Source organism: Cyprinodon tularosa, unplaced genomic scaffold, assembly GCF_016077235.1.
Source record: "Cyprinodon tularosa strain WSP-4 unplaced genomic scaffold, ASM1607723v1 ctg10, whole genome shotgun sequence".
NCBI lineage: Eukaryota > Metazoa > Chordata > Actinopteri > Cyprinodontiformes > Cyprinodontidae > Cyprinodon > Cyprinodon tularosa.
In genome coordinates this window covers 814,901-834,830 of record NW_024037782.1, presented here as the reverse complement: position 1 = coordinate 834,830, position 19,930 = coordinate 814,901, and the positions used below count along the sequence as shown (strand labels likewise).

Here is a 19,930-nt window from a genome sequence, read left to right as displayed (position 1 = left end):
ATGCCATCTGGAGGAGAATACAGAAAAGCAAAAAGAAAGTGAAAACAAAAAAAGACACGAGTCCAATGTCCTAGATTTTGACACTAGTCCTGTGGTTTGTATTGTTTCTATATTATATACACTTACTGAAAATTGACAGGGTTGCAGCATGAACTTGATGCTCTTTGATTAATTTTGGTACTCTGGCTAAATCATTTATAAAATGAACCAATTTGGCACATTTAGAAAGGGAACGCTAAAACACTAAAGTATGTCTATAGTATGAATTATTTTTAATCTAACTTTGTATTCTATTTTACATCTTATGAGAAAATATAGTTGAGTTCAGCTGATTATTGTAAAAAAAAATAGACATTTTCCATCTACAGTAAGACAACCCAGCTGATTAGTTGAGTTCCCAACTTTGTAATAGTCCCTCCTACAAACAAGCATACTACAACAATTGAATACTGAATCTCTTTTAACAGGAAGAAACCTCTAATTGCAGCCATCTATGAAGAGTGTTTAGGTTTAAATAGACAACAATACAAGCGCACTTGTCCCTTTTGTTCCCTCACAGGAGCGGGAACAGGGTTAAGCATGTGCGTTTTTTCTTTTTTTTTAACAGTGTCCTGTTTGGCAATGTGGCAATAAGAATTGTCTTGGTGCCAACAAGAGCCCAACAGATTTTACTTTCACAAGTGGAGCAGTAGAGCTATTGCCATAGTGTTCCGCTTGTATCATGCATATAAATTGCTTTATTATAATTAAAATTTTTTATACATATTTTTTTTTTTTTTTTACTGGAGAGGGCGGATCTTTTCAAAAAATCCTTCACTATACCTAAGCCAAAACAAAACAAACATACCTAAGCCAAAACAAGATTATAGATGGCCATGTTGAAAATGTACAATATCGATAGGTGTGGATGGCAGCACACAGCTAATATTTCTCTACAGGATGGAGTCAAAGCCATACAGGAACAAATAAGACAAAGTTGCTATAAAAGTAGAGAGAACATAAAGTTTTGGGTTGAACAAAAAAAATTCTACAAAAGCGAAGAAAAGAGATACAATGAAGCATAACGGTCTCTATGTCCTCCAGCAGCCTAAAGCTATAGCAGCATAAATGTAGAAAATGCTCATAATAATCTCATTATTTTCACTGAGTTATAACAAAGGTAGAGCAAAGGATAAACCCTCTGTCTGAATAGAATTCTTCCCTGCCAGATCAGGTCTTCCCTCTACCTCCTCCTACTTCTCAGCTCACCTAGTGACTAAGCAAACAAAAGTCTTTTTTCAATTATAAGCCTTTTCAAAAGAAAGTTTTAAGCCTTGTCCTAAAAGTTGACTGGGTGTCTGCTTGGATAATACAAACTGGTGGTTGGTTCCACAGGAGAGGACCTTGATGACAAAAAGAACCTGCCTTCCATTCTAGTTTTACATATTGTACTGTACGAAGCACTAGTAAACCTGCAGATTGAAAGCAAAGCGCTATGCTGAGAGCATATGAAACAGTTAGTGCTCTGATATAAACTGGCGCTTGCTTATATGGTGCTATGTATGAGAGAAGGAGGATTTTTAATTCTATTATTAATCTAACAGGGAGACAATTAAGGAAAGTTTAGGTAGGAGAAATATAATCTCCCTTTTCAATTTTAAACAGAACTCTGGCTGCACCATTTTGGATCAGCCAAACGCTTTTAACTACAGTTTGTGGACTTCCAAATAGTAAAGAATTACATGAGTCAAGCCTCAAAGTAGCAAATGCATTTCTCAACTTTCATCTGTGGAAAAAATATTTCCCTTGTTCTATTAAGGGTCATTTTATACAGCAATAGAGTTTTTTTCCGATTAGGTAGGCATTTAGAGCGCCATTATGCTTCAAAGTGCAAAGCTCTGTATACAAACATGCAAATGGTAACCGATGAATGGGTCGACCCATTCATCGGTTACCATTTGCATGTTTCCAAGCGATACAAGGCTTTGTCTATGTAAGACTCAAACTCACTGCGGATCCAGACATTTGAATTGAGAAAGCTTCCTGGAGAGGTGGCGAAACGTCTTCAAATCTTGGAAACCAAGTAAAGTGGATATTTTTTGAATTTCTACGGAATGACTATGACCTGGATGACTGAGAATCTTCATCAGCATTAAGTCTTGTCAATTTTAAACATTATTCTTATTTTCTAATACAAAGATAACACATTATGACCTACTTTATCTAGATACACAACATACGTCTATATGATGTGGGATATTATTATTAGATGAAGCATTTATATTTGTCCGCAGGGGTATCACTTATAGCATAAAATGCTGCAGTGTTACAAATCCTGCCTTCTTCATGAAAGATATATGTGATTTTGTGCACTTAGGTCTGAGTGTAAATCAATTATTTAAACCAAACGGCCTATTTTTAGGGTCAAGTCAAAATTTACCCCAACTAAAAACATTGCATCTGGTGCAATGCTAAGCTTAAACACTCGGGTGTTTCACATTTGAATAAAAGAGCAGATCTCAACTCACTCTGCCTGGACATTTATCTTGACTTTATGCTGACAAACAGGCTGTCGGGCTTACTCTTCAAACATTTAGAAAGTGATTTAGGGTGAGTTTCCTGGATTAGAGTGAAAGAAACATTACCCTTCATCAACTTAAACGTTTTATTGTATAAAACAAATTAAACGCACACAATCATCTATTCATTCAAGTCAACAAGAAAAAACAACTTCCAAATATAACAAATTTTAAGTATACTGTGACCATTTCAAAACATAACAAATATTAGAGGGTTTATAATTGCTGATACCGAAAAATAAAAGCCTTTACAAGAATGTTTTACTATCTTTCAGTGTTTGTTGTGGATAGATACCATTATTGCGATTGTTCAGTTAAGTGGTTCTGTTTCATTTCTGTTCTTTAGTTTCTTTCAATCATGGTAAAAATAATGTGGTTATGGAAGAATTATCACATAATTGCAGTGATTGCAGTGAAATAAACTCTTCAGAGTGTAATGAGAATACTTAAAAAAATGGTGAACAAATCATGGTTTCTTTTGCACATAGAAAACTAGAATATATTACAGAAAATACATACATTTTGATGTGTGTCCAAATTTTAAGGGTCAGGTTGTAGTACAAAATAAAGCCAAGGAAATATCCCAAATTCATACCTAAAAACGTCAACACTTTACATTCAGAGCCATGCAGAAAGATATTTGTTATAAAACTCCCAATATATATGGATGTGTTAAAAATGACAGCTCAATTTGCTTAGTGGAGAATTTTTTCCTTGCTAATCCAAAACTGTAAACTCATTCGTAGATAAATCCCAAAGTAATGAACTCTGCTTGTCAGCCGCACATTTACAGCCTCGTGGTCTAAATGCTCTCAATAGGGTGTAACAACATATAACTATCTCTATACAGTGAAGCCATACAATTATGAAATTGTCACCCAGCTCAAAAATGAAAATATTTTGGGGACTTGGTAAATTGAGGAGTCTAACCAAAATTTCACAGTTGCCTGTCAGCAAATATTTCACTCTATCGATGAAATAACATGGACATAAAAATACATTTACAACTTAGGTGTTTAATTTGAAACTAAACATTAAAGTAGTTTCCATTTTGCTTTAGAGGAAGAGTCTGCAGAGCCAAGAGTCAAACTGCTGACCATCTCTCTGTGAGGCTGTAATAAGAGCCATTACACTCATTATTTTTACTCCTACAGACACTGTAATTTTGGAGAGGTATAGATTAAATCCCAGCTCATGATCTCAGTCTCATACTGGGATCATTATCATAGAGATGGAGAAGGAGAGAAAGCAAAAACAGCTCACTGTGTAAGGGATAACTACCCGAAGCACAGTGAAACTTTTAACAAAATGCAAAATAAGCTAAATAGTGATCGTTTGGAGTAGCATTTTAATATATCAGCTTAATTGATATAAAGTAATATTAGTCTAATAGTGGAACATAACGTTTTTACAATTTCTGGCAAATAATCAGAAAATAATCTAGCAATTAGATGAGAGGTTCTGGGTAAAAAAAAATAAAAATAAGCAGTATGATTAAACATTAATAATAAATTAAGTGATTGTGTCCATAAAATGGTTTACAAGAGTGAAGAAAAATAATGCGATACAAAATCAATACAAAATGAAAATGTTTTCCTGTCTGTCATTAGGTATATGTTTGCAAAAGAAGTCAATATTTTCCATAGCACTTAAAGGTAAAACCAATCATACCATTAAATAAAAACCTCATACTTGTTAGGTATATTGTGCTATATGATAATCATTTATTGCACATTAAAAAATCTTCAAATTAAGTTTAAATAAAATGAGATTGTAAAAGTAATTCCTGCACATAAAGTGTGATACACCAGGTTTGAAATAGTGGCTAGTGCACTCTGGTGACCAAAACCATTCAGGTATTTTGGTAATTTTTTTGTAATTTATTTTCAGAAGCATTTACTTTCAGTGCTAGACAATCACTGAAGTGGTATGTATTAAATAACTTACTTGAAACACTTTTGGAAAAGGAAATGTACAGTATGTTAAGACACTTGTTATGTTGGTGAAAGTTTAACAAAAAATTGTGATACACTTATTTGAAAATAAGTTATTTAATTTTTGTATAATTTTAAGGTTATTGATGACAAAACAAATATCATAGCTTAGAGTATTTAGACAGTTATCAAACTGAAAAATTTAAGGGTTATTATTATGAAATGTGGCAAATGTAATCATTATACGCATTCAAAACTATTTTTACTCTTCACAAATGAGACATACTAATTGTACAGTTTGGGATTATGTTTGTAATCAGGGTTTAAACTGAAACCATTTCATTAGTTTTAGTTGTTTATGATGTAATGATCCATTTTACTGATTTGAAATGAATAAAACATGTGTAAAAATATATAAGAGGCCATGTCTGTTTTTTCCCAATCAATACAGGGAATATAAGGTATTAAGCATCACTATGATTTTGTTACTGAAGCATAAATCACAGATTTATACTCACAGATAGTTAGTTTGATGAATTAAACATTATAACAAATTATGTTTAATTATTGTTTTCTAAACTATTTATTTTTCCGAAATAAATGTAGAAATATTTTGTCTTGTTCTCAAGGTGGTAACTAAGGCCCAGCTGTAGAGGGATAGAAATATTCTGATGCTTCCGGAACTGCACTAAAAATCCTTTGTCACTCTGTTGGGCTGACTGAGCAGACTAGACAACACTTGGCTGCACAGACGTCTTTATTTCTTTGTCTCCAGGCTGCCTTTCTTCGTATTCTTCTCTGATGGCTGATTTTCACTGGAAGCTCCTGCTTCTGTGTCTGAAAATACAGACATGCATAAATAGTTAGAGTAGATACAGAGTGTGCTCTGAGTTTTATTGGTTTTCAGAACATTTCATGAAAAATGCAAACATACTCAATACGATAAAACACATGTCACACACTTTAATGTCTTTTAGAGAACAAATGTTTGCATCTTTTTGTTCATATAAACATGTCAAAGGTGCATAGTCATGTTATATAAGTTTTTAAAATGCATTCAGCTTTAGTTCTGTAGTTGGTTACAAAGTTCTTCTAAAAGGTTTTTTGCATGCTGCTGGCATATTACTTGTTTTTTTAAGCTTTCCTTTTGCTTAATGCAGTACAATACTGCACATGTTTGCAGGGGAAACAAGGATATAATGTGGCTAAGCCAGTTAGCAGCGGCCAGCTGAATTAAGAAAATAATGAGAAAAAGACCAAGATCCATTGTGAAAAAGTACAAAAGAGTATTGATTCCAAAAGAGATAAGTCTCTAATATCACTCACAATACAGTATGCTGGTGTTCAATAACAGGAAGGTAAACGTCATGGCTTAGAACAGAGGACCCAGTATTCAAGCCAAGACAAAGCTAATATTTTGTTAGTTGCAGGCTGGCTTGGCCACATTACTACCTTGTTTATCCCCTGTGCACACAGGCAGTATCATACCTTCAAAGTTATTGTAAACATTTTAATAAACAAGCTAAGCAAAAACAAAAGCATAAAAGATAAAAAAAATAATTCACCAGCAGAAATAAATAATTTGATATTTACTTGCTTTCTCGTTAGTTTGATTAAAGCATAATTAACTGGCTAACTTGATGAACATTTGTTAGTGGATCTAAATGATAGCAGAGTTGCTTGATTTATGCTGATTTGCAACCTTATCAGATATCATACAAAAGCTATAAATCTTTTTTCTGACAACAGTTCTCATGATGGTTTTCCCAAGCCACCGAATATTTAATAATAATTATTCACTCATACAGACTGTTTAAGGACTGTGTCTATCCAAATGCAAAAAACCCTACTTTGCGCCAGCTCTGTAAAGCAGCATTCAATATTTTATGTGGTTTATTATTTCAAGGTTTAAATCTACAGTTTTTTGCAGAGCCAAGAAGAGGTAATTTAAAAAATATTCTGCTGTAGAACAGAACAGTTTAGACATTAGCATCTTCAAGCTCTCAAGACCCAGCTACATGCCTACAGCATCTGGATACCAGGATATGCAAGCCATGAAGTGCCATCAAAGCCACTTGCATTTGTTTAATGACTAGCTATGGTTATATGAAACCAACCAAATCTTGTTTACCTACTAGGCATAAACAAACCCTGTGTACTTAGTTAAACGAAAAAGAAAATTGCTTTAAATGGAAAAGAAAAAGTAGATAAGGGTGGGAAATATTTGTGTGTAACTTATCCTTGTCTACCTTTTCGTGCAGTTTTTTTTTGGGACAAGGGATCAGCTATGCTGGCTGCACTGGAACAATCGTTTTTCTCCTTAGAGAGGGGGCACTCAAGTTCACCGCCAGCATCTAATAGACTCTCCCTGGAGAACTCTGCAGGGAGTAGAGAGACAAATAAAAGTTGACCAGAGAGAACGCACACTCCCTGATAAAAACTCAACGTACTAAAGATGGAACAAGTGTTGGTAAATAAAGCTGCTTCAGCTTTTATTAATAAATGCCAAATGACATTTACAGTTGAGGGTTATTTACCCCTCAGAACAAAATCAAACCTCTTATCTTTGAGAGGATCTATACTCTACAGGACTGGTGTTAATGGACATTGATTTGCTTTCCCCAGCTTCCTTTTTCTGTCTTTCATCTAGTATGATGAACTTAATTTGAACCTCCATAGAGAACCTTTCAAAAGAACATGATAATTTTTTACTCTTGTACAGCAGCATTTTATGCTGCACACCACACTTTGTAGTGAATTGAAATTTAAACCATCACACCGTGGAACAGTATTGCTGTTTAAAAAAAATAAACCCAATGCACTCTGAACTCATTAGTCAAGGGCAACTGCTGAGGTGTATGCTCTACCGTTACAGTTTATTGTTTGCTACAGCTAGTTTATTTCTTCATTAAAAGTAAAAAAAAGTTTTGCCTATTATCTGCAAACCTTTTAGTTTTACTGTGTAAGGAGTGTATTTGTTATCACACAGAGTTTAAAGAGAAGAAATCAGTGTTGATAAGTAACTTTGCGGATAGCATGTTGGCATATAGTCTTTTTCATTTCAATATTTGAATTACAAGTACATTTTAATGGCTAAATGAGATCATATTAGTTGATGCCTTTGTGGCAAGTTTAAATTTGGTGTGTTTTGTTCTGGGTGCATTCTGATTTACATTCAGTTAAGAGTTGTAATTTCCTCTTAAAGGTGTGTTTCTTACTTTAGCTTTCTCTGCATTTATTAGATTCCCTCCCTCCCTAAGCTGTTCTATCTTTGGTCTGATGCAGTTGCCCCATATGTCTTTTAAAATTTTATCCCATGTTTTATTTGTCACTTTCCAACCCTGGCTGAGTATATAATCTCACTGATTCTCTTTGTTCACTGTAGATCCTTACATTCCTGTGACACTATAAATTTACTCTCCCAGTTTTTCTTCCCATGCTACATGTCCTGTTCTGCTCATGTCTTGTTGAAAATGTTGCTTGTTTGACCATTAACTTCATGTTAAGAAGTTTGTATTATTTTAACTGACAAAGAAAAAGTTTGGCTTAACTGCAAACCTCAAAGATACAGCTCTCTTCATTTGTTTACTGAACAATAATCAATTACACAGCAGCAATCTTAGAGGGGTGGACGGAGAAAAGCAAGAAAAAAAGAATATGTCTAAATATTCCTTAAAAGATATCCACTGTTTTTTAATTTGTGATTGGGCTTCCAATTAAAAAGCTCATCTACATTTCTATCCAATGGAATGGCCATTTTGAATGGCTGCTACTATATATCTTACCTTCCATTTGGAAGCGTAATTTTTCAAAGGCCTCTGTAGTAGCCTCGTCATCATGTGGGAGTTCCTCCCCAGTAGGAACAGAGTCAGGACTGGGCCGGTCAGACAAACAGCTCTCTGAGGAACATTCGTCTCCTGCTCCCTGTTGCTGTCGGTAAAGGTGATGTTCTACTAGAAACTGCAGCTCTTGGAAGAGGGAGGTAATAAAAGAGACATTAACATGAGAAAAGAGCGGTTAATGCCTACCAAACATGATACAGAAGAAATCCAAGAAGCTAAACTTATTGTGTGTTAAACAGCTATAAACTGCTGACATTCAATTAAATACTTACAATATTAAAAGTAAAAAAAAAAAAAAAAACATTAAAATATTGAAAAATATATAATTTCCTTTTTTATTTTTTTCATGTCATAATGTAACAGTTTTAACCCACACTATAATATGGTTTTATTATAGAATATTAGAGAAATAATAAAAACAGTCAATGTTTAAAATGATGCTATAAAATGGCTATTCTTTTTTCATTACAGAGTTAATTAAAATCGATTGTACTTTGACTCTCTCTGCTCCCTTATATTCTATATATTTAAAAATATATAGGAAACTTCTGTTTTAGAGAATTGACATTTTTAATCTCTCTCAAAATGGAAAAAAAACATTTTCTTTATTATGACCAAAAATTATTGGATAAAAAAAAAATTGAATAGAGAAAAGGTTAACAGCAGCCCACCTTTCATTGTTGGTGTCCCCTTTTGTCCTTTTCTTCGTTGTCGAGGGGAATTCAACAAGGCAGCCTGGAAAATATCAACATTATGTATAAACTAAGGAAGCAGAAAGCAAACCAATAGTGGTGAAATTCAATATAACAAAAAGAAAACAGATCATGGGATTTTTTTTTATAGTTGCATTGCAGTAAAATTGGCTTTTAGAGAGCATGATTGAATTACCTTATACAACTGGTTTGGGAGCCGATCTTCATCTATTTCTGTCACAAAGCAAACAGTCAATTTAGTTTTGGACGCAGTGAAACAGGGAAAAAAGCAACAATTAGTAACCACAACAAAAAAGTATGACTGCTTTGGCACTAAATCCCTGCTTTAGTGCATTCTCTTCACAGATGGAGCTCTGCTGTGCATCCAAATGGAAAAGAGAAAACCATTTTGCCTTGTTCAAGTACCGCTGCGCTGTGTGTTTTAACTGTCTTTTTGATGCCACACACCTAACTTAAATGAATCAGCCTTCTGAAGCACTCGATGGCTGCTTAGATTCATTTAATCATTTGAATCAGGTGTACTGCAACAGAGAGACGGTTTATACAGGCAGGACAGTGGTACCGGTAATAGAGGAACAGGTTTGAAAACCACTCTACTAGAAAAACAGTAAATGTCGGACTGAGATCTTGTGTATGCCCCACTTTTTCAGTTATTGGTTTGTCCACAGTTCTCTCCTTTTCCAAACTCTCAAAAAAATCCTTCTCTGAGTTCGATCTAACTTGTTCAACTTGTTAGAATCACATGACATTAAATGAAATCTTGAAACAATTTGTGTTTTTTTTTTTTTTACAAAATGGAAAAACAAAAAAATATTTGGTCAAGAAAAACAAAGTCTGGTATTACCATCCTTGATTTGCAGATTGTTTTGTGTGTGTGCAGCCCGTCTGTGGTACAGAATGAGGAAAAGAGCCAATAAAAAGATTTTACAGCAGTGATGAGTAGGGGTGTGCAAAATAATCGTCATATCGATGCATCGCGATTCTAATTGTTGTGATCTACTGCATCGATTCTTGAAGGCAAGAATCGATTATAAAAAAAAAAAAAAAAAAAAAAATTTTTTTTTTTTTTTTTTTTTTTTATCATTTCAGTTTTCAAGTTGAAACATTTTAATGTTTTCGTTTCATTGGTTTGAAGGACCACTGAGGCCATGTAAACGGCACTGATTATCCTTATTTTGTTATTTTAAGTTTGATGAATCCTAAGATCTTTTTGTCAGTGTGTCCACGCCGGTAATAGTAATATTTCTGTCCAGTATTTGTTTTCATGGCAACACCTCCAAAAGTCATTTCAATAAATACAGCTATGTATGAATTCGGTTGCTTTCAGTTATGTATCAATTGAAGACACTATCCAGATCATACCCAGCCAGTCAGCCACTGGTAAGGGCTGTATCCTTTTACTACAGTGTTCAGTGAAAATATTGCAATGCATCGCAGTATTTCAAGTATCGTGATGCATCGTGATAGAATCGCATCGTGGCATGTGAATCGTGATTCGAATCGAATCGTGACTTCTTTGCCAATACCCACCCCTAGTGATGAGTCTATCACAGCATCTCTCTGCTGACTGACTGAGAGAAAACAAGACGAAAACAAAGACAGACTTCTGACTCGCAGCCAACCCTCTTAATTTCTATTGTGTAAAATTCTAACTGGCTTCAGTTCAAAGCTCTTTAGCAGCTTAGAAAAAAAAAAAAATAATGACATGTATTTCTTTGTGTGGCATCCTTCCATCTATTTTCTTCCACTTACTGTAGTCCTGTCACAGTGTGGTCAGTGTATCAGTCTGTCGCAGGGCAACACAGACACAAACAAAGACACAAAACCATTCACACACGCCTAACGACAATATAGAGAGGCAAATTAACCTAACAGTCATGTTTCTGGACTGTGGGAGGAATCCGGAGTACCTGGAGAGAACCCAAGGAGAACATGCAAACTCCATGCTAAAGACCCTGGGCCAAGAATCGAACCCAGAGCCTTCTTGTTGCAAGACAGCAAGAACCGTGCATCCTGCTTTGTGTGGCAAATTATGCAAAATATATGCAACATTGATCATTGATAGAATAAAAAAACATTTTATATGTTTTATTTCTCTCCTTTGGAGTATGAAGAGGAAGAGTCTGTTTTGTCTTTTTAATCATTAAACATAAGAGGCTCCTTTCTTTCCATGCTAAACACATCGTGCCTCCTTTACTCCTATTGGTCTTTCAACAAAACATCCACTGTGCTGTACTTCTCCCGCAGATACAATCTCATCAACAAATTCAATGACAACAGTGATTATTAAGGTAACTATGGAAATAGAAACGTCATGATTCTCTACACATCTGCTTGGCTCTTTCATATGTGAGTTATTTAATCACTTTATATTTACTTATTTAGATTTCTTTCTCAAACCTGCAGAATTGGTATCTTTGGCCAGTATTTTTTTATACTTATTTTAAATGTTTGTTTAAACGTCATGATGTGTTATGCATGATAAGTGACATTTTTTGCATATATTCTGTCTAAAAAACTTTTATGAAGCAAAAAAGCATGCAGAATGGTCAGTGTCTTTTATTAAATCAGATTTTTTTTAAATCTCCATCATATGAGCAATGATTACCAAATGTATTTCTATCACCTAAATTTAGGAATAAAGAAAAGGAGGTTTCCTTTTTTAATTACTTTAAAATAAAAAGTTGTATGTATGGGGAGCCCTACATCTTTAAAACTGTTTTTGATAGCCCCAATGATGAATTTGAGGGTTAATTTTAGTGATATAAAAGGACACATGTTAATATATTTTAAGTTAGAACCTCACATACTCTACTTCCTTGACTTTAGGGGATTAACAACCAACATGTTATAGGGAGAGAATTGTTGAACTCCAGAAGTCTGGTTTTATCCTTGGGTAGAATTTTAATGAAGCCTCAATGTTCCACATTTGTTTAATCAATCATTCTATAAACATTCTACTGTTGAGGTAGGAGATGAAAATGTTTTCCAGTTTAGAAAAAAACAGACAATGCTAGCTGAAGCTGGTGTTATATCATTACCCACAATGAAGCATCTTCTGTACAAACAAAAGCTACTAAAAATCATTGGTGTGGCAGAAAAATTTTGGTGTGAGCATTTTGCTGCAAGACTGAATGCAAGATGGGCTAGTGTTCATCACAAAATAGATAAGAGAAAAAAACATTATCTACAAAAAAAGCAAAGTGATCTGTAATTATACAGAACCTTTTCCAAGCCCGAGGACTTGACACTACACTCACTCACTCACTCACTCACTCACTCACTCACTCACTCACTCACTCACTCACTCACTCACTCACTCACTCACTCACTCACTCACTCACTCACTCACTCACTCACTCACTCACTCACTCACTCACTCACTCACATTGATAGAAGTGCTCTCTTTTAGTGTTCTTCAGATTTTCAGATGGAGCAAATCTTAGGGTTCTCCTTTTCTATAAAAGGTTGTCATATGGGGATGCACTGTATATACTGTATATATCCAATGCAACTTTTTCTTCCTTTGGCACGTTCTTCTTCTTTGAGTATTCGAGCTGATGTAACAAGTAAATTTTTCCACTCTGAGATCAATAAAGTCAATAAAGCGATCAATCACTCAATTAATCAATCATACCCACATATGAGTATTGACCAGTTTTACTTAGAGGAAGAGGCCTACATTTCACAAACTAAAATGGGAACCTTTTGGAAGAATGCACACAAAATTTTGTCATATAATTTACTCTATAAAGGGAATTCCATGAAATACTTTGGAAAAGTATAAAAATTCCTTAAATTAAAGATAATGGGAAACAATTACATTTTTTCACTCCTTATTCTTATATTTAAAAACTTATGTTTTGAGTTACACAAAGTTAAGGCACAAATAATAACCATATAGCTATTAAACCCATAACTGGGTGACAGTGGCGTTGGATGTAGGAGTTTGACCTGAAATCGAAGGGTTGACGGTTTAAGCCCCGACTCCGACTTTCATTGTCGTTGTGTCCTTGGGCAAGACACTTCACCTGCATTGTCAACTGATAGTGGTCAGAGGGCCCGGTGGCGCCAGTGTACGGCAGCCTCGCTTCTGTCAGTGAGCCCCAGGGCAGCTGTGGCTACAATGTAGCTTGCCACCATCAGTGTGAGTGTGTGCGTGAATGGGTGAATGAATGTAGTGTAAAGCGCTTTGGTCAAGTCTCCTAACTTGAAAAAAGGTGCTATATAAGTACATGCCATTTACCATTTTACCATAACACACCTACACATATTTTATTAATTCTTACTTTCCAATAAAAGGAAAGAAACTAATGTGGAAGGCTTTTAAACCTGCCTTACAAAGATATTTAGTCTTGCTCTTTTGTTACCTCCATGTCTGTTTTTTACTCCCTCAGCTGATCCAGCTCCGAAAAAAGTTCATACCTGCAATTAGATTTTCTGAGCTACTTGTGAATGAGTCATCTGACAACTGAAGGTTTTGCATTTAAATCCCGCTATAGACTGAAATGTGCTATGCAAGGCATAAAATCCCATGTTGCTCATCTGTGATCTGAGTGGACAATAAATTCATAAATAAATGCACTCAATTTGTGAAAGTGGTAAATACAAACAAATCATTTTGACTTTACAAATATGGAGGTTTGTGTTTTTTAAACAGCTCAGTTTTTTATATCACGATGGTACAGAAGAATAAACATTAGGTTTTCTAAAGTGCTTATTACAATGCAAAATATGAGACAAGGCATGTTGATTTATATAGCCATAAATTTAAGTGCTGGACATCAGACATTCTTAATGCGCTTAAGTTTTTTTAAGAAGAAAGCCTATGATGTGTACAATGTTCTAAATGATAAAGAATAGCTGTGCCATTATTTAGTCAGTTCTCTACTAGTCGTACAAACAATCCGATGATAATCACTTATAAATCTTAGTAATTGAATGAAAAAAAACACTCCTTTTACTCTGAGATGAGTCTCTTCAAAATATAAAATCCACAAAATCCTTGCTTAGCCTTGAAGAAAACTGAAATCTCTCCACCCTTTTCAGGATCCTTCTTCATTACTTTGCCCTCAGCATGTGACTTAGATGTATCTGCTCCTCTGATGTGCTTTTGGGGTTCACAACACATAGAGCAGAGAAATCTGTAGCACATTTAATAATGCAGAGATCTATCTGATGTGGGGCACACCATTACTGCATCAGTGCAGCTCTTCTTCCTCATCATCATATCTGGTTTATCCCATCCCCCTTCTCCTCTTTGGCACAAGCTTTTACTCTCACACGCAACAGCACTGAAAGTGGATCACAACTGCTGTGATATTGTGTGTCTGTGCATCTTTGAATCTCCTCCACTTAGTCCCTCTCATTATCTCAGTTTTTAATGTTGCTTTTGTAATTCACTGGAAGTAATATTTAAGCTAATCAAGAGACAAGTCATAGCTGTGCTTCAACGGAAATAAAAAGAAAATATTTTTTGAACGAATAAAGGGAGGGTTCAAAATATTGTGGAATAAGATGGATGGATTTCTACAGTAGCAATTCAATATGAATATGCAAATAAAAGAAGTAATTTATTCAAGACATGGAGGTGAAGCTGAAGCCTAGAGTAAAGTAGATATAACAAAAGTTCTGTATGCTTGTAAATATAAATTGTATGTGAGGATGCATTTAATCTCAAACAGTCTGATAGCTTTATACTTGTTTATACAAGCAGCTTGTAAGCTAATCAACTAGGGTATTTCTACTCAAATTGGAAGAATCAGTGGGAATCAAATCCAAAATGATCTGTGAAAGTTGTCAGTCAGGATTGGGGACCTGAGAACCACTAATCTGCTTTACAGTAATTTATAGCATAACAATAATTTGGCTAATCACTGCTTGAAAATGTGTCTGTAAAAAAGTGTTTGCTTCTATACAGATTTATTGTGCTTTTGTTTTTTGTAGCACTTGAATATCTCAGAAAACGGAACTAATCTTGAAAGTGGATAAACACAAAGAGAAATTATAAAATGATTTCATTTATGAAGAAAAAAGACGTAATGCAGCATAACTCTAACAAATAGACTACTATCTTTTTTTTTATTGATACACAGAAAACATGCAGTGGTTGTTTCCTTTTGAATATTTCCCTTTAATAAAAGTTCATACACCAACACATACGTGAAAAATATTATCACCAATAAATACAAAACATTTTTGTTTTTGTTTGATTTTTGGCTGCTCAGTGTCACAGTGGGTAGCACTGCTGCCTTGCTGCAAGAATGTTCTGGGTTCGATTCCCAGCCGGGGGTCTTTCTGCATGGAGTTTGCATGTTCTCCCTGAGCATGTGTTGGTTTCGGGTACTCCGGCTTCCTCCCACAGTCCAAAAACATGAATGTTAGGTTAATTGGCTTCTCTAAAGTCCCCTTAGGTGTAAGTGTGTGTGAATGTTTTTTTGTCTCTGTGTTGCCCTGCGATGGACTGGTGACCTGTCCAGGGTATACCCCGGCTCTTGCCCGTTGACAGCTGGGATAAGTGCAACCCCACTTGGGCTAAGCGTGTTTGAAAACAGATGGATGAATTTAGCGATTTCAATTGTGCTACTCGAGCTTGTTTCTCAGTCAGTTATCTATTTGGAGTCGTGATTATTTGAACATTATCCTTTTATTAAGGGGGACTTGAGCTGTTGCACAGTAAAAAGTATTCTATTTTCATAAGAATTATTGCAACCTTAAGTAGTGCCTTCTTGGCAGCATCCAATCATCAACAGTGCACTGTCACAATTTTTACTCATTTGGAAGTATCACTGTTTCAGATAAGAATATCCGTGGCTGAATATATCTATTTTGCCTATTCATGCTTCAGTGCAAATATATGTGTAAATGGCAATAATTCACATACATGTAGTTTTAGATGTGCTTGCCCTTAGTCTATGATATAAAGTTCATAAATGCATTCATTTGTGTAAGGTTTATTTTTTTGGTTTTAAGATATTACCAGTATGTCTTAAGGCAGAGTTGCATCTTATTAGGGAGGATAAATACTGCAAGAAATGATGGCTGTGGGTGTTTGTACCTCAGAAAATTTTTGACTCAGTAAAATGTAGTGAAATGAGGTTTATTATAATAAAGGCACTAAACTGAAATCAGATGAATTCATGCTCTCTGTAGGTATGCAGCCCCGGTATCCTTGCATGGAAATGTCATCTATTAGATTTACCTTGAGTTGCTTTTCCCTTTGTTCTATCTTTCGTCTTGGTTTTATATATATAAGTTCCTGTTAATAATTTTATCTGTCATTATATTGCTTCATTCTTATAGTATATATTATTTATTGTATTTAATCTACAAAAAGATTCTGATGCTTTTATGTCTAATAGATTCTGCTTTATTTCAATGGGATGAAACTCATTAGTACAGTGCAATGATTAACATAAACTTACACAATTCTCCATTATGTTTTGTTTTGTTTTATACTCTTCTACATAATAGCCTGCAAAGTTTTACAATTCTCTCTCCCTGACAGAGAAGGCAAAAATCGTTCTTTTGACACTTAAAATAAGTGAGTAAGGCTGCTGCAGACATGTTTAGAGGCCAACCAGCGCGTCAACAGATCAACATCTACGTATTTTACAGTAAAGGAAACAACTTAAAAAAATGATCCTAGAATATATCCTTTAAGAAATGGTTATTATTTGCAATGCCTGACTTTTAAGTGGAATAAAATATAAACAGTGAGATGAAGGCTAAAAAAGCATTTTAATAGTATTATTTTATCATTCCATTACCTCAGTGACTCATCATCTCGTACTCATTCACGCTGGTGAACACAAGCATCTTTTCTCACTAGGAGAAAATTATTCTCTCTGCTTTCATCTTTTAAATCTGCAGTAGGTCACTTTGCACACAAACGCATTCCCAGAGTGAGGCAGTGAGGAAAACAGGGAGCCGATGGATGACTCATACAGCTGGAGAACTCCTCAGAGGTTGCCTGTTATATTTGATCATTAAGATCCCATGAGAGGAATAGAAGCTGCTTTTGTTGCTGTAATGCAGCAGGAGGATTCATACTCTGGTTACAAGAGATGAGATGCAGAATCCCAGAAGTAAAAAAAAAAAAAAAAAGAGAAACGTTTTTTTTTTCTTATTCCTTCTTATTTGAGATTTTAAGTGTAGATTGCGTTAAAAATGTAGTGAGTAATAAAATAAGCTTTGTTGCAAAGGTCTGTGCTTCAAGTTAGTTTGTCTAATAGTGGTAAACATGAAATACACTGTGATCATATTTTTTAAAGCTTAGCAGGATATTTTCAGCCTAAACACAAATGAAAAAAAGCAGATATCTCTTTCTTCATGTTAAAAAAAAGAACATTGTTTGTTGTAAATTTTTTATTTTTTTTTTTCAAAATGTAAGGACATTTTTAAAGATATGGCAGTCAAATTGGAAAAGGTCACAACAGTGAAAGAATAAAGGTTTGTTTTCAAGCATAACATAAATTAAAGCATTGTTTAAAAAAGGAATCATAAAGCACTGTATTAAAAGAAATAATTAAATAAAAACAAAATAAAACAAATGATCCCACAAAAAATCAGTTTTCAATGTCAATCCAATGAAAAAAAACCAACACTATTAACAAGTTAAAAGACAAAATAACATTCAACCTTATTAAACTATGAAGTTGGATAGGTTTTTACAGCTTAATTATATATTTGATTGAAAGTAACTAAATACCAAATCAAATATTTTTTATTTATATAGCGCTACTTAACAATTCATATCCTATCAAGGCACTTTACAAATTATGCAGTTAAATCATAGAGACCGACTAGTTAAATTTCTTCTGTCTAAGGAAACCCAACAGATGGCAACGAGTCATGAAATGGGAAATTAATTCCTACTGGATACCGGGAAAGATAAAGTTATATGTTATTCAGCTAAATATTAATTTACATCACTTAGTCAATTTCTTCTATTTTTGTTGCTGTTTACCCCTCGAAAAGGGATTGTTAATCTTTCTTGTTAATTTTTTATTTTTTTGTAATAAAGATTAAAGTAAAATGAGTCCCTTAGAATTGGAACTAAAACTCGTCTTTTAAACTAAAAGACGATAACGATGACAAAGACTTTAATACTAAGAGAATAAAACTGCCTAAAATATGTTAAATTAGACCTAAAATCCATAATGGAAAGAAGAGTGAAAACATTTCTTTACTCTTGTAGAGAATATAAGAGAACAATATGAATTGTTAAATTTTTACCAATTTGCTTCTCCATAACCATCTGAGTTTATCTTGCTTTGCGCTTGTTAGTGTAATCTAACCAATTAAAAAGATTTTATTATTGAATTTCATGATCTTTATAGAACAGCAGCAGTTAGAGGATTGTATGTAAAGTGAGGGTGTTTCCATTGGAGTCTCTTACCAGGTGAGGACTGATCACTGGATGCCACCAGAGTGGCAGGAGTTGGTCTACGTCTTCTGATCTAAAAATGATAAAACATTCTGTTTAATATCTTTCACATCTTAATCCTTCACACAAATAAAAGAAAAATACAGTTTCACTTACAGACAGGTGTGGGGAAAAAATTAACAGCACAATAATGCAAACTTAATTCCCTTACATATTAGAGAATTACATCTGCTTATTTGATCAAAACACCTCTTTACAGTTGCACTTTTTCAGTATTCGGTTTATAGGCAGTATTGCAACCTTTCTCCAGCCTTAGCAGAAGGAAGGTCAGCCCAGCATCCAGAATCATGTTCCTGTCAGACCAGTGGAGGTGTAGGAGTACTGGGATTCTACAGACTTTACAGATGGCTGATTTGAAAGACAACAACAGTGTATACCACAGTACTGAGATTAGAAAAGAGTTTTCCACCATCTGCTTGTTTCTCGGATCAGAATCAACAACACTCTTCAGCTTGAAGAGGATTTTGAACAGCAAATAAAAACTGAATTGCTTAGACGGGCTGAAACATTTGATTGCTGAACATAAAGCTCTAAGCTCAATGAATAAAATAACTGAACAGAACGTTTTAAAATGTTGCTGTTTTACCCTGGTGCACGATTTATGTGTGCATCATTTTTAACCAACAACATTTTGCCTTAAGTCAAAGAGGAGCTTAGACTGGCGTAAAGCACTAGTGACGAATCCGACCCTCTCGAGTTACATAAGTGAATATTTCAGAAGAGCAGCCCACACAGAACATCGATACACACCAATTGCTGTATATTGACCTGAAAAATCTTTTAAATATTTACCTCCATTTGAGCTAATACCTGGGTCAAACTTGAAGCAGTGTTGCTTTAGTGATTTCTCTAAAGCAGTTGAGTGAAAGCTTTGACATGGTGGGGGTTTTTATTCTTGAGACACACCACAGAACTGTACATTCAATTTAATTCTTTTGTTCCATTAATATAAAGAGTTATAACAAAGTAAGCTCCAAGTGTGTTAACTATCTTAGCCATTTCACATCCTGACATCTTGATTTACACCAACAGGAACAGTTGTACTGCTGCTGACAAGGCTGCTGAGTCATGCCGGCTTCATCATTCTTATAGCTACATGTGCACTTATAAGTAGTTGGATCTTAACCCAGACACACCAGCATCTCATTGTGTTTTGTGTATTATAAAAAGGAATCTCAGTTAAATGTAGCTGTTTTGAATTAATGTGTTGAATTAATATGAATCTGGACTAGAAAAGAAGAAATATTTGTATCTGTTAGTCCCCAGGTAAAATCACTAAGATGTATTCATAGATTTACTTAATAGAGAAAACCACATATCTTTGCTTTCAGTTTTATTCATCTTGAATTTTGCATGATCATAATGTTCTCTCACTCCCCTTCTTTTCAAACATGATTTAATACCTGAGTTAATATCTCTGCTATATGCAATGCAT

At 34.5% G+C, this 19,930-nt stretch overlaps 1 protein-coding gene across 1 annotated transcript in view; it reads right to left on the bottom strand.

The window, feature by feature from the left end:
* Positions 1-3,968: 3,968 nt before the first annotated feature.
* The window catches only part of LOC119788579 (protein phosphatase 1 regulatory subunit 1A-like), a 28,439-nt gene continuing 12,477 nt past the window's right edge, over positions 3,969-19,930 (bottom strand). Inside the window, exons 2-7 of the mRNA XM_038293122.1 lie at positions 18,448-18,508; positions 9,223-9,260; positions 9,006-9,069; positions 8,278-8,460; positions 6,742-6,870; positions 3,969-5,329 (exon numbers count right to left, since the gene is read on the bottom strand). Coding sequence (XP_038149050.1) covers positions 5,250-5,329; positions 6,742-6,870; positions 8,278-8,460; positions 9,006-9,069; positions 9,223-9,260; positions 18,448-18,508 — 555 coding nt within the window. The 3' untranslated portion in view covers positions 3,969-5,249. The remainder of the gene's footprint in view (positions 5,330-6,741; positions 6,871-8,277; positions 8,461-9,005; positions 9,070-9,222; positions 9,261-18,447; positions 18,509-19,930) is intronic.